Source organism: Bombina bombina, chromosome 4 (genome assembly GCF_027579735.1).
Source record: "Bombina bombina isolate aBomBom1 chromosome 4, aBomBom1.pri, whole genome shotgun sequence".
NCBI lineage: Eukaryota > Metazoa > Chordata > Amphibia > Anura > Bombinatoridae > Bombina > Bombina bombina.
In genome coordinates, this window is record NC_069502.1 from 1,079,567,820 (window position 1) to 1,079,581,892 (window position 14,073).

General features: G+C 38.2%; 1 protein-coding gene across 5 annotated transcripts in view; it reads left to right on the forward strand.

Annotated features, from left to right (window-relative positions):
* MCFD2 (multiple coagulation factor deficiency 2, ER cargo receptor complex subunit) overlaps nt 1-13,482 on the forward strand; it is an 83,016-nt gene extending 69,534 nt beyond the window's left edge. For all 5 annotated transcript variants that reach the window (XM_053712242.1, XM_053712239.1, XM_053712243.1 and 2 more), the window contains one exon: nt 11,234-13,482. In XM_053712242.1, the coding sequence (XP_053568217.1) occupies nt 11,234-11,362 (129 nt within the window). In that variant the 3' untranslated portion in view covers nt 11,363-13,482. The remainder of the gene's footprint in view (nt 1-11,233) is intronic.
* Nucleotides 13,483-14,073: the final 591 nt, after the last annotated feature.

Below are 14,073 nucleotides of genomic sequence, written 5' to 3' on the forward strand. Positions count from 1 at the left end.
ATTCTTTCACCCTGCAAGATATGGCTGCAGTTATGTCTACTACCCTTACAGAGGTATTATCTAAACTGCCAGGTTTACAGGGTAAGCGCAGCAGGTCAGGTATTAGAGTACATACTGAGCCCTCTGATGCTTTATTGGCCATCTCCGATGTACCCTCACAGTGTTCTGAGTTGGGGGTGGGGGAATTGCTGTCTGAGGGAGAGCTTTCTGATTCAGGAAAGATGTTCCCTCAAACAGACTCAAATGTGACGGCCTTTAAGTTTAAGCTTGAACACCTCCGCTTGTTACTCAGGGAGGTTTTAGCGACTCTAAATGATTGTGACCCTATTCTCATCACACCAGAGAAATTGTGTAAAATGGATAAATATCTAGAGGTCCCTACTTACACTAATGTTTTTCCAGTCCCTAGAAGAATTTCGGACATTGTTACTAAGGAATGGGATAGACCAGGCATTCCGTTCTCCCCCCCCTCCTACTTTTAAGAAGATGTTTCCCATATCTCACACCATTCCCTGGCTAAGCATACAACTATACCTATTGAGGATAGTTGTGCTTTCAAAGATCCTATGGATAAAGAATTAGAGGGTCTTCTAAAGAAATTTGTTTATTCATCAGGGTTTTCTTCTACAACCTATAGCGTGCATTGTTCCAGTAACTACTGCAGCAGCTTTTTGGTTTGAGGCTCTAGAGGAGGCTCTAAAGGTTGAGACCCCATTAGATGATATTTTGGATAGAATTAAAGTTCTCAAACTTGCTAATTCTTTTATTACAGATGCCGCTTTCCAAATGGCTAAATTAGCGGCAAAGAATGCAGGCTTTGCCATTTTAGCGCGTAGAGCTTTATGGCTTAAGTCATGGTCTGCTGACGTGTCATCTAAATCCAAGCTTTTAGCTATTCCCTTTAAGGGTAAGACCCTATTTGGGCCTGAACTAAAGGAGATCATTTCTGACATTACTGGAGGTAAAGGTCATGCCCTTCCTCAGGACAAGACTGTTAAAATGAGGACCAAACAGAATAATTTTCGTTCCTTTCGAAACTTTAAAGGCGGTCCCGCTACTTCCTCATCCGCCTCCAAGCAGGAGGGGAACTTTGCTCAATCCAAGTAGGTCTGGAGACCTAACCAGACCTGGAATAAAGGTAAACAGGCCAAGAAGCCCACTGCTGTTACCAAGACAGCATGAAGGGGCAGCTCCCGATCCGGGACCGGATCTAGTAGGGGGCAGACTTTCTCTCTTCACTCAGGCTTGGGCAAGAGACGTTCAGGATTCTTGGGCATTAGAAATTGTGTCCCAGGGGTATCGTTTAGAATTCAAGGATTCTCTCCCAAGGGGGAGATTTCATCTTTCACGTTTGTCTGTAAACCAGACAAAAAGAGAGGCGTTCTTACGCTGTGTAAAAGACCTATATACCATGGGTGTAATCTGCCCAGTTCCAAAATTAGAACATGGTCAGGGGTTTTACTCCAATCTGTTCGTGGTTCCCAAAAAAGAGGGAACGTTCAGAACGATTTTAGATCTCAAAACTCTAAACAAATTTCTCAGAGTCCCATCATTCAAGATGGAGACCATATGAACAATTTTACCAATAATCCAGGAGGGTCAATATATGACTACCGTGGATTTGAAGGATGCGTATCTTCACATTCCTATCCACAAAGATCATCACCAGTTCCTCATGTTCGCCTTCCTGGACAAACATTACCAGTTTGTGGCCCTTCTTTTCGGGTTGGCCACAGCTCCCAGAATTTTCACAAAGGTGCTAGGGTCCCTTCTGGCGGTTCTAAGGCCGCGGGGCATAGCAGTGGCGTCCTATCTGGATGATATTTTGATTCAGGCGTCAACTGACCATCTAGCCAAATCTCACACGGACATCGTGTTGGCTTTTCTAAGAACTCACGGGTGGAAGGTGAACATAAAAAAGAGTTCACTTGTTCCTCTGACAAGAGTTCCATTCCTAGGAACTCTGATAGACTCGGTAGACATGAAATTTTTTCTGACGGAGGTCAGAAAATCAAAGATCCTAACCACTTGCCGAGCACTTCATTCCATTCCGCGGCCATCAGTGGCTCAGTGTATGGAGGTAATTGGACTAATGGTAGCGGCAATGGACATAGTTCCGTTTGCTCGCTTACATCTCAGACCACTGCAGCTGTGCATGCTCAGACAGTGGAATGGGGATTATGCAGATTTATCGTCGCGTATCAGTCTGGATCTAGAGACCAGAGACTCTCTTCATTGGTGGTTGTCACAGGATCATCTGTCCCGGGGAATGTGCTTCGGCAGGCCAGAATGGGTCATAGTGAGGACGGACGCCAGCCTCTTGGGCTGTGGTGCAGTCTGGAATTCCCTGAAGGCTCAGGGTTTGTGGACTCGGGAGGAGTCCCTACTACCAATCAATATTCTGGAACTGAGAGCGATATTCAACACGCTTCAAGCGTGGCCTCAGCTGGCTTCGGCCAAATTCATAAGATTCCAGTCGGACAATATCACGACTGTGGCATATATCAATCATCAAGGGGGGACAAAGAGTTCTCTAGCGATGATAGAGGTTTCCAAAATAATTCGATGGGCAGAGACTCTTGCCATCTATCAGCAATATATATATCCCAGTAGTGGAGAACTGGGAAGCGGATTTTCTGAGTCGTCAGACTTTTCATCCGGGGGAGTGGGAGCTCCATCCGGAGGTGTTTGCACAATTGATTCATCAATGGGGCACACCAGAATTGGATCTGATGGCATCTCATCAGAATGCCAAACTTCCTTGTTACGGGTCCAGATCAAGGGATCCTCAAGCAGTACTGATAGATGCTCTAGCAGTACCTTGGTCGTTCAACCTGGCTTATGTGTTTCCGCATTTTCCTCTTGTTCCTCGTCTGATTGCCAGAATCAAACAGGAGAGGGCTTCGGTAATCTTGATAGCGCCTGCGTGGCCACGCAGGACTTGGTATGCAGACCTGGTGGAGATGTCATCTCTGTCCCCGTGGAAACTGCCACTCAGACAGGACCTTCTCATTCAGGGTCCGTTACAACATCCAAATCTAATTTCTCTGCAGCTGACTGCTTGGAGATTGAATGCTTGATTTTATCAAAGTGGGGATTCTCTGAGTCGGTCATTGATACTTTGATCCAGGCTCGAAAGCCTGTCACTAGGAAAATTTACCATAAGATATGGCGTAAATATCTTTATTGGTGCGAATCCAAAGGCTACTCATGGAGTAAGATCAGTATTCCTAGTATTTTGTCCTTTCTCCAAGAAGGATTGGATAAGGGGTTGTCAGATAGTTCCTTAAAGGGACAGATTTCTGCTTTGTCAATCTTACTGCACAAGCGTCTGGCAGATGTCCCAGACGTTCAGTCGTTTTGTCAGGCTTTGGTTAGAATTAAGCCTGTGTTTAAACCTGTTGCTCTGCCATGGAGTTTGAATTTAGTTCTTAATGTTCTTCAAGGGGTTCCGTTTGAACCTATGCATTCCATAGATATTAAACTTCTATCTTGGAAAGTTCTGTTTTTAGTTGCTATCTTTTCGGCTCAAAGAGTTTCTGAGCTATCTGCATTACAATGTGACTCGCCTTATCTTATATTCCATTCTGATAAGGTGGTTTTGCGCACTAAACCTGGATTTCTTCCTAAGGTTGTGTCTAGCAAGAATATTAATCAGGAAATTGTTGTTCTTTCTCTGTGTCCTAACCCTTCTTCTAAGAAGGAGCGTCTGTTACATAACTTGGACGTGGTTTCTGCCTTGAAGTTTTACTTGCAAGCGACCAAGGATTTCCGTCAAACATCTTCCCTGTTTGTTGTCTATTCTGGAAAACGTAGAGGACAAAAAGCTACGGCTACCTCTTTTCTTTTTGGCTGAAAAGCATCATCCGTTTGGCATACGAGACTGCTGGACAGCAGCCTCCTGAAAAGATTACAGCCCATTCTACTAGAGCAGTGGCTTCCACATGGGCTTTTAAAAACGATGCTTCTGTTGAACAGATTTGTTAAGCTGCGACTTGGTCTTCCCTTCATACCTTTTCCAAATTTTCCAAATTTGATATTTTTGCTTCTTCTGAGGCTATTTTTGGGAGAAAAGTTCTTCAAGCAGTGGTGCCTTCTGTTTAGGTATCTGTCTTGTCCCTCTGATTCATCCGTGTCCTGTAGCTTTGGTATTGTATCCCACAAGTAAAGGATGAATCCGTGGACTCGTCGTATCTTATCGAAAAAAAGGAAATTTATGCTTCCCTGATAAATTGATTTCTTCTAAGATACGACGAGTTCACGGCCCGCCCTGTCAAATTAAGACAGATTATATTATTCTGTTTAAAACTTCATTCACCTCTGCACCTTTTAGTTTCTCCTTTTTCTTCCTATACCTTTGGTCGAATGACTGGGGGGTGGAGTCTGGGGAGGAGCTATATAGACAGCTCTGCTGTGGTGCTCTTTGCCACTTCCTGTTAGCAGGAGGATAATATCCCACAAGTAAAGGATGAATCCGTGGACTCGTCGTATCTTAGAAGAAATCAATTTATCAGGTAAGCATAAATTTCCTTTTTGTTTCCGAGCACTGGACAGCACTTGTTTATTGGTGGGTGAATTTATCCACCAATCGGCAAGAACATCCCAGGTTGTTCACCAAAAATGGGCCGGCATCTAAACTTACATTCTTGCTTTTCAAATAAAGATACCAAGAGAATTAAGAAAATTTGATAATAGGAGTAAATTAGAAAGTTGCTTAAAATTGCATGCTCTATCTGAATCGCGAAAGAAACAAATTGGGTTCAGTGTCCCTGTAACTGTGTGTTTAACCCCTGCATAGGTGAACTCCTGCTCAGGATCTGCTAGCAGCCCAGCTCCTGAGCCTGAAACTGCATGGGAACCAATCATGAGAGGCAGTCTCACAAACCTGTCAATCACCGTCAGTTTCCTGCCCAGGGGCTGCAATGCTTGTGACTCTAGATTGAGACTTTTCCTGTGTGGTTAACCATATAGGTAAAGCATGCCATTTTTTTATTTATATCCCAACTAAAGCATTAGAAAATCCTTTTAATACCAGTAATTTCATCTTTTTTATTTTTTTCTTCTCAGTCCTTTGTTATTGTACGTGGCTATACAATCATATGATGAAACAAAAAACATGTTTTGACACAGTCTTTCCCTGGTGAGGGAGTGATTGGTTATAGTCGGCTCATAGGTAGGCTGGAATAAGAATTATTACTTTTGCTGGTGAGTGGAGATAGCGGACTCCTAATTGCAAGATATTTCTGTTTTGCTTTAGAATAACATAGCCTAGTGTTTGCTGCAATTCTTTTTCAATAGCCAAACTCCACCTACCTTTTGCTTTATTTAGAGAGACCTTGAGAAGTCAGCAGGGTGCACTTTCAGCTTTAAGAATTGTAAATCCACAATTTTCATAGCTACATTACATGCTAAACCTAAAATGGGCTGCCTCCTAAGCTTTAAATTCCTGCTTTTTAAATAAAGATAGCAAGAGAACAAAGAAAAATAAAAAAAATAGGAATAAATTAGAAAGTTGATTAAAATTGCATGCGCTATCTGAATCATGAAAGAAAAAATCTGGGTTTAGTATCCCTTTAACTTTACAATTTCCTTTTATTATCAAATGTAGTTTGTTCGCTTGGTATCTTTATAGTTGAGTACATTTAGGTCGACTCAGGAGCAGCATACACCACTGGGAGCTAGCTGAACACACTGGTGAGCCAATGACTAGAAGAATGTGTAGCCACCAATATATAGCTAGTTCCCCATAGTGCATTGCTGCTCCTAAGCCTACCTAGATATGCTTTAAAAAAAAAAAAAAAAGATACCATAGGAACAAAGCAAGTGTAATAGAATTAAATTGGAAAGTTAAAATTGCATGATCTATCTAAATCCTGAAAGTTTGTTGACTTTACTGACCTTTTTAAGGGCTCTGATACAGACTTATATAAGGTTTTATGGACATTCTTTAGACAGATTTTATTATTTTTAAATTATTTTGATTAAGTTTATTAATATACTTTATGCAAAGAACAAACGGCATACGTTTTAAGGTCCAAGGATATGGAGTGCATTATATGAGATGCCTGGATTTTATTTATTCCTTTGAGAAATATGTATTGCTTTGAAACAAAAATGTATTACTTTGAGGTAGTCCTTTAAGAATTTGCAATCTGGCTAGCAGAATGAAATGCAGATGTATCTGGGTACTGTGAAACAGGGTTGATTTGATTTTAAATCACTAGTCAGTAAGAACAATTTTTAAATCCATTTTAAATCATGGTTTTAATTTTTAGGATAATTTTTCAGTTATAGTGCCCTCCACTAATATTGACACCCTTGGTAAATATGAGCAAAGAAGTCTGTGATAAATAGTCTTTTAATTGTTTTAACCTTTTTGATCTTTTGTTTAAAAAAAAAAAAAAAAAAAATACACAAATGCTCTTCTCTCATGGATATCAAACAATTGCAAACACAAGACAGGTTTATTAAAAAATAAATAATCTTTGTTAAATATGTGTGGCACAATTATTGGCACCTTTTTAGTCAATACTTTGTGCTACCTTCCTTTGCCAAGATAACAGCTCTGAGTCTTCTCCTATAATGCCTGATGGGTTTGGAGAATACATGGTAAGGGTTCTGAGACCATTCCTCCATACAGAATCTCTCCAGAACCTTCAAATTTCGAGGTAGATGCTCATCTTCGGTTCACCCCACATGTTTTCTATGGGGTTCAAGTCAGGGGACTGGGATGGCTATGGCAGGACCTTGATTTTGTGGTCATCATTATTGTGATGTATATTTTGGATCATTGCCCTTTCTGGCAGAGGCAGTCAGGTTTTCATTTAATATCTGTTGATATTTGATGGTCCATGATGCCATGTATCCTTACAAAATGTCCAGTTCCTCTGGCAGAAAAAACAGCCCCAAAACATTAAAGAGCCACCGCCATATTTAACCATGGGCATGAGGTATTTTTCCATATGGCTACCTCTCTGTGTGCGCAAAACCCACCTCTGGTGTTTATTGCCAAAAAGCTCTATTTTAGTTTTATCTGACCATAGAACCCAATCCCATTTGAAGTTCCAGTAGTGTCTGGCAAACTGAAGAAGCTTGAGTTTGTTTTTGGATGAGAGTAGAGGCTTTTTTCTTTAAACCCTTCCAAGCAACTTGTGGTGATGCAGGTGACATCAGATTGTAGTTTTGGAGACTTTCTAACCCCAAAAAGCAACTAACTTCACCCAGGTGTACTAAAAAAAATGTAAAATATCATTGGGAATATACTTAAAATATATTTTTCTCATATGAATTCATAAGTGTGCCAATAATTGTACCCCACATATATAGGTTGTTTTTGTTGTTGTTGGATAAACCTGAGTTGGGTTTAGTGATGCACCGAAATGAAAATACTGAACCGAAAATTCAGGATGCCCTTGGCCGAAAACCGAAAATGACTTATTTTTTAAACAAATAAATGCCTATATAATGTCTACTGTAAACATGTTTTCTTAGGCAACTGTTTTAAAATATATATATATATATTTTTTCCGCATAATTAGACAATTTAATGAATGAATCTGAATTGAAAAACTGCAAGCCAATAAAATAACCACACTTTTATTGAAAGTAACATACTAAAATTGTGTAAAAATATCTTAAAACAATAATATGCTACACAATAATTTTACCAAGAAAAACCTAGGCAAAAAAAACGAAACCGATAAAAACTATGCCATTTCCGGCCAAAATTTTCTGAGATCTCTGCTTTGCAATGTGAGCCCCCTTACCTGATTTTTCATGCAGATAAGGCAGTTTTACGTACTAAATTAGGTTTTCTTCCTAAGGTTGTGTCAGATTGCAACATCAGTCTGGAGATTGTGGTTCCTTCCTTGTGTCCTAATCCTTCTTCGACTTCCCTATCTTTTTGGTTGAGTGTCATCCGCTTAGCTAACGAGACAGTGGGATATCGTCCTCCTGAGAGGATAATGGCTCATTCCACTAGAGCAGTGGCTTCCTCTTGGGCCTTTAAGAACGAGGCCTCTATGGATCAGATTTGTAAGGCAGCTACCTGATCTCCTTACACACTTTTTCAAAATTTTATGTTTGATGTTTTTGCTTCGGCTGAAGCAGCTTTCGGGAGAAAAGTTTTGCAGGCTGTGGTGCCCTCAGAATAGGATCCGCCTCTTCCTTTTTGTTCCCTCCCGTTATTCATTCAGTGTCCTCTGGAGCTTGGGTATAGTTATCCCAACAGTAAGGAATGAAGCCGTGGACTCTCCGTATCTTAGGAAGGATAGGGAGAGTTCCCCCCCCCCTGTTTTTTCTTGTCTATGGGCAGTCCGTTATTACTTATTTTATTATTATTTATTTTATTCTTCTGGCACCATTTATACCCTAATGTTTCTACTACTTTTCCTTGTTCCCTCGGCAGAATGACTGGGGTAATGAGGAAATGGGGGGGATATTTAAGCCTTTGGATGGGGTGTCTTTGCCTCCTCCTGGTGGCCAGGTGTTGTATTTCCCAACAGTAAGGAATGAAGCCGTGGACTCTCCCTATCCGTAAGGAAAGGAATTTATCTGGTAAGCATAAATTATGTTTTTCGTCCGAAACATTTCTGCGGCTGAAATTTTGGTGATCCCTAGTTGTGTTTGCAATTGTTTGATATCCATGAGAGCAGAGTATTTTTGTGTTGTGTGTGTGTTTTTTTTTTTAATATAAGGTTAAACAATAAAGACAATTTTTCAAAGCCTTCATTGCTCATATTTACCAAGGGAGCCAATATTAGTGGAGGGCACTGTGTATCAGTCCATTACCATTTTGGTTATATATCATTAGATATGCATAGATAGATCATTGAAATGAATGCAATGATTTGTTAGTGAACTATCTCCAGTTTAATAGGTTAATTATTCATACATTTTTTTTTAGCTGCACTTTATTGGAAGGATACAAATGATAATTTTTAAAAAGTTTTATTTAACTAATGAAAAACATAAATTTCCTTAATAAAATAACAATTTAAAAAGTTTTATTTAGCTAAACCAATAACATTTATATTTCATATATTTTCACACTTGGGTTCTTGTACAGATATATTCCGGAATCCAAACAATCTTAATTAAGCTTCTTGAAACTTAGTATGGGTTTATTCTGTGTACATAGATTTGCAAGGGAGCTGTGCCATTAAAGGGACAGTAAAGCCCAAATTAAACTTTCTTTATACAGAAAGAACATGGAATTTTTTTTAAAAAATCCAATTACGTCTCTTATCCAATTTGCTTTGTTCTCTTGGAATCCATTGTTGAAAAACATATCGGTATGCTCAGAAGCAATGACTCGCCCAATGTGTTCAGCTAGGTCCCAGTAGAACATTGCTCTCCTTTAACAAAGGATGCCAAGAGAATGAAGCAAATTCGATAATATAAGTAAATCTTAAAATGGTATGCTCTTTTTGAAACCCAGACGTTTTCTTTCATGATTATGTTCCTTTAAATTCTTTCTCAACTTTGTATGTTTATTTTATGACATTTTTGCTGTGAAGAAGGGGCATGTTTATTTCTGCAGAAACATTCAGTTTTGAGAACTACAAAGCCAATAAATATGTGATAATAAGATAGAAGAATTGCCCAAAATAATCTTACAGAAACCTCTGGGAGAGCGTGACATTGTGAATGGATTAATTGAATTAATTTACCAAACAAATTAAACATTACAGCAATGAATATAAATCATTTTGCTATATAATTTAAAAACGAATCTATATTTCATTATGAACAACCTTTATAGTATGATGCATCTTATATAGAAAATAATATTTGTTTTTAAAAACAAATCATTTACTTTTATCCTCCCCTGGTGTGAAAACCGTGTAATGCTGGTAGCTGGGCAAATAAGATCTGGATTAAAGCACAAATAGCATATGTTTTAAGGTTCAAGAATATGAAATGCATTATATGAGATGATTGGATTTTATTTATTCTATTGAGAAATAGTTTTGAAACAAATGTATTACTTTGAGGTAGTCCTTTAAGAATTTACAATCTGGGTAGTTTGAAGACAATGGGGTAGGAAATGCTTGTGCAATGCCTCTCCCTGCTCACTGCCGCTAGCAGGGGGGCTGTCAATCATCCTGATCGTATCGGGATGATTTTAATCCACCACCTAAAGAGTGGCGGACAGGTTAAGGAGGAGCAGGGGTCTTATGACCGCTGCTTCTTAGCGTCCATTTCAGGCGCGCCTAAAACGATGGGGCTCCGAAGCATCATTCACTGCTCCATAAATGGAGCCCAATGTAATGCTGGTGGCTGGGCCAACAAGATCTAGAAAAGTTGTGGAAAATAAGATATTCCTGGACTGTTGAGGACCTTTGGTTTTTGGATCAATCGTTTTGTGTAAGGGTAAAGGCAGTTTAATTTGCTGTCACTAATGAATTGGGGTCTGAGCCAACCAGTGATATAGTAACAAGGTCGTCACTGTTGGTAAAACATGGCTTAGGAAAGAAAGTGAGGTCCTAATGTGACTTGGATTCTATTAGTGTTTTCAGGCTGTGTTCATTGCCGAGTGTACATAATTCAGAGGCACAGTGATCAGTAACATTGTTTGTTAGTTCTGGGAGTGTGGAAGAGGGCGAGTCAACACGGGCTAGGGAGGTATTTTCTGTCTTGCGGCAAAGCCTCTCGTTACAAAAGAGAGATGAGCTTTGTAAGCTACTGGTTGCAGTTACAATGACTGGAGTTTGTAGGTGCTATGTTTGACATCTAGAGGTGGGGGGCCATTTTTGTATTATACATAATTTGTTTGTTATGATTATATACAGTTGTCTTTTTTTTACATTTTTCTTTTTTCTTTAATTTACTTTCCTAATTAAAATAAAAATTAAAGGGATATAAAGGGGCAAAAAGCAAATGTTCTAATATGTTTTAGCATATAATTGTTGCTTGAACATAAATGGATTGCAAAGGGATTAAACCCATAGTTAAAGTTTATATCCAGAGCAGCAATGCACTACTGGGAGCTAGCTGAACACATCTTGTGACCCCAAAACAAGAGATAATGTGTGTAGCCACCAGTCACAATCTAGCTCTCAGCAGTGCATTGCTACTGTTAAATATGTGCTTATATGCTGTTCAACAAATGACAAGAGAAGAAAGTAAATTTGATAGAAAGTGTTTAAAATTACTTGCTATATTTTAACTTTCATTTCCCTTTAAACCAATGATTTCTTTTCATTATTACTGTTTTTATTTCTTTTTTTAGGAAGGTCATGAAGAGCCTCAAGTATTGAAAGAAGAAGTTATTACCTTAATAGATGAGATTTTAAGAGATGACGATAAAAATGATGATGGCTTTATCGACTATGCAGAATTTGCCAAATCAATGCAATAAAGGCTAAAAAAATTTTTTTTTCCATTTGTGACCCAGTAAAATGTGATAGGTTGTTCTATTACTTGAGTACTTTTAGATGTTTTCTCTGCTTATTTGGAGTTTAGTTATTTATATGTAATGTGCAAGGTATTTTGTATATAGAAATAGATGCTTAAAAACTTCTATATAGATTTTTTTTTTGTTTGTTCGTTCATAAACGCAATGTATACAGTTAAAGACCCTTTTCAACGGTTTGCTTAAAAGGGTGGCATTCATCTTTGAGGCAAAAACTGATTTATTACAGAAAAATGCCCTACTTCCTTACTAGAGAAATTGCAACGGTTTACTTTCAAAAGAATTATGAGTCTGACTGCTACAGTGCTGTAAAATACAATAAGATGGATGATAACACTACTCATCTTATCACAATATATTACCATAGTGCGATCTTATCACATTTTAATATAGTTCCTTTTCATAAGCTAGTTTATTAAATATATTGCTTATGTACAGCACGGACCTAGATTCCAGTCTTAGAATTGACACAAGAAGACATTTTATGGAAGCTCAGATCATTTTCCAGTTCATATATTTATTTTTGCTTTATTTCTAAGCAGTTGTCTGAAATAACAATTAAACAGTGATACGGAGTGGGAGTGTGTGGGTTAGTGTGCTATGTTCCTGCATTTCTTGGCAGGTACCAGGATACTCTGGCATCCAGTGTGAAAGAAAGATGCCAACTGGCCTATTTTTTGTCACAGAGACAGTAAGATTTTGTCACTAAAAGTGGTGGCTTTCCCATAAAAAATAATAATTGTGCTGTTCCCTAAACAAATTGCACAGAAGGAGCAGTGGGAACAGAATGGAAGGGGAACATGTATCTGAAATAAAGGTACAACAGTGGCTTACTTAGAAGTAGAAAGGTAATATTAGAGAATACAATTATGAAAGAAATTACACCGTGGCCGATTTATTATAGTGCGAGCAAGCACAATCTGCTGCTGTTGTAATGGATCACATCGATAAATGCCAACAGCATACGCGTCGGCATTTATCGTTGCACAAGCATTTCTCATGAAATGCTTGTGCAGTGCCGGTCCCTGCACATTTGCGGCCAATCTGCTGCTAGCAGGGAGTGTCAATCAACCCGATCGTATTCGATCAGGCTGATTGCTGTCCGCCGGATCAGAGGTGGCGGACGAGTTAAGGAGCAGCGGTTTTATGACCGCTGCTTCTTAATTTCTGCTTCAGGCGGATCTGAAGCAGAGTGGGTCGGAAACAGCATCCGCTGCTTCATAAAGCGACGCCCTAGGCTGATATCTCACGTGTCGGGTTATATTTTAATACCCATGGTTACTGATAATTAGCTTATAAATTCACATGTGCTCTAGTTCAGATATCCTGCAAATCTGGCTTGTTAGGGGTACTTGAAGACTAGAGTTGAGTAACAGTGTCCTAGTGCAACAACAGTTTTGTTGGGGCCTTGCAATTGACAATTCACTCATTCTACAATAATTGCCATTCTATATTCATGAAGATTTGGAACACCTAGCCCACCTGTTTAAGGAGATTTGTTGTTGCACTGGAAATAATTATAGGTAATGCCTTAAAGGGACATGAAACCTCAAAACTGTATTTTATGGTTCAGATACATCATACTATTTCAAATATCTTTCCAATTTACTTCTATTATCAAATTTGTGTCACTCTCTTGGTATCCTTTGTTGAAAGAGCAGCAATGCACAACTGAGAGTTAGCTGAACACATTAGGGTGAGTCAGTATTGAGGTTTATATGTGCATCCACCAATCAGAAACTAGTTCCCTGTAGTGCATTGCTGCTCCCGAGCCCACCTAGGTATCCTTTTCAACAAGGCATACCAAGAGAACAAAGCATATTATATTATAGAACTAAATTGGAAAGTTGTTTAAGTGAATATTAAAACATTCAACAAACAATGAATTCTGTAAGCAATGCAGGAATGGAGATTTCAGTGGAGATTAAAGTGATGAGATAATCATCCATATATTTATACCTGTAAATTGAAGGTTTATATGTTATCTTATTAAAATTAATTTCCCCTCATATAATTGTTATTTGTTATTCTGGCAGCGAACATTTTAATAAAACAAAAATAGGTTATTTCTGCTTTGTCCTATTTCATAAGTGTGTCTCTTAAGAGGTTATTGTTGCCACTGGATTAGAAAAGTGTGTAAATATCATAGTAATGAAAATATCATTCCATCTAAAATGTAAAATATAATTTGTATTTAAGGTAATGCCAGTTAATCTTGTGTCTGTAGATACATGGGTATAATTTGGCATAGTAAAGTGACATCCCATCTATTGCTGACATTTAATCAGACTTTTTTTTTATTTGACAAATCAAGAACATGTGGTGAGATAGATATATAGATATAGATATAGATATATATATATATAGATATATATATATAGATATAGATATAGATATAGATATAGATATAGATATAGATATAGATATAGATATATATATAGATATATATATATATATATATATATATATATATATATATATATGTGGATAGGTTTGTATTTTCCTGTACAACAATCTTGCAATCAGAGTAAACATGTTCTAATATACCTATACACAGTGCTATAGAATATACTGTACACATGCAATACTGTACATCTAATTTTTGCTTTAAACATTTCTCTTTATTATAGCTACATTTTAACATTTTACATCTCTAC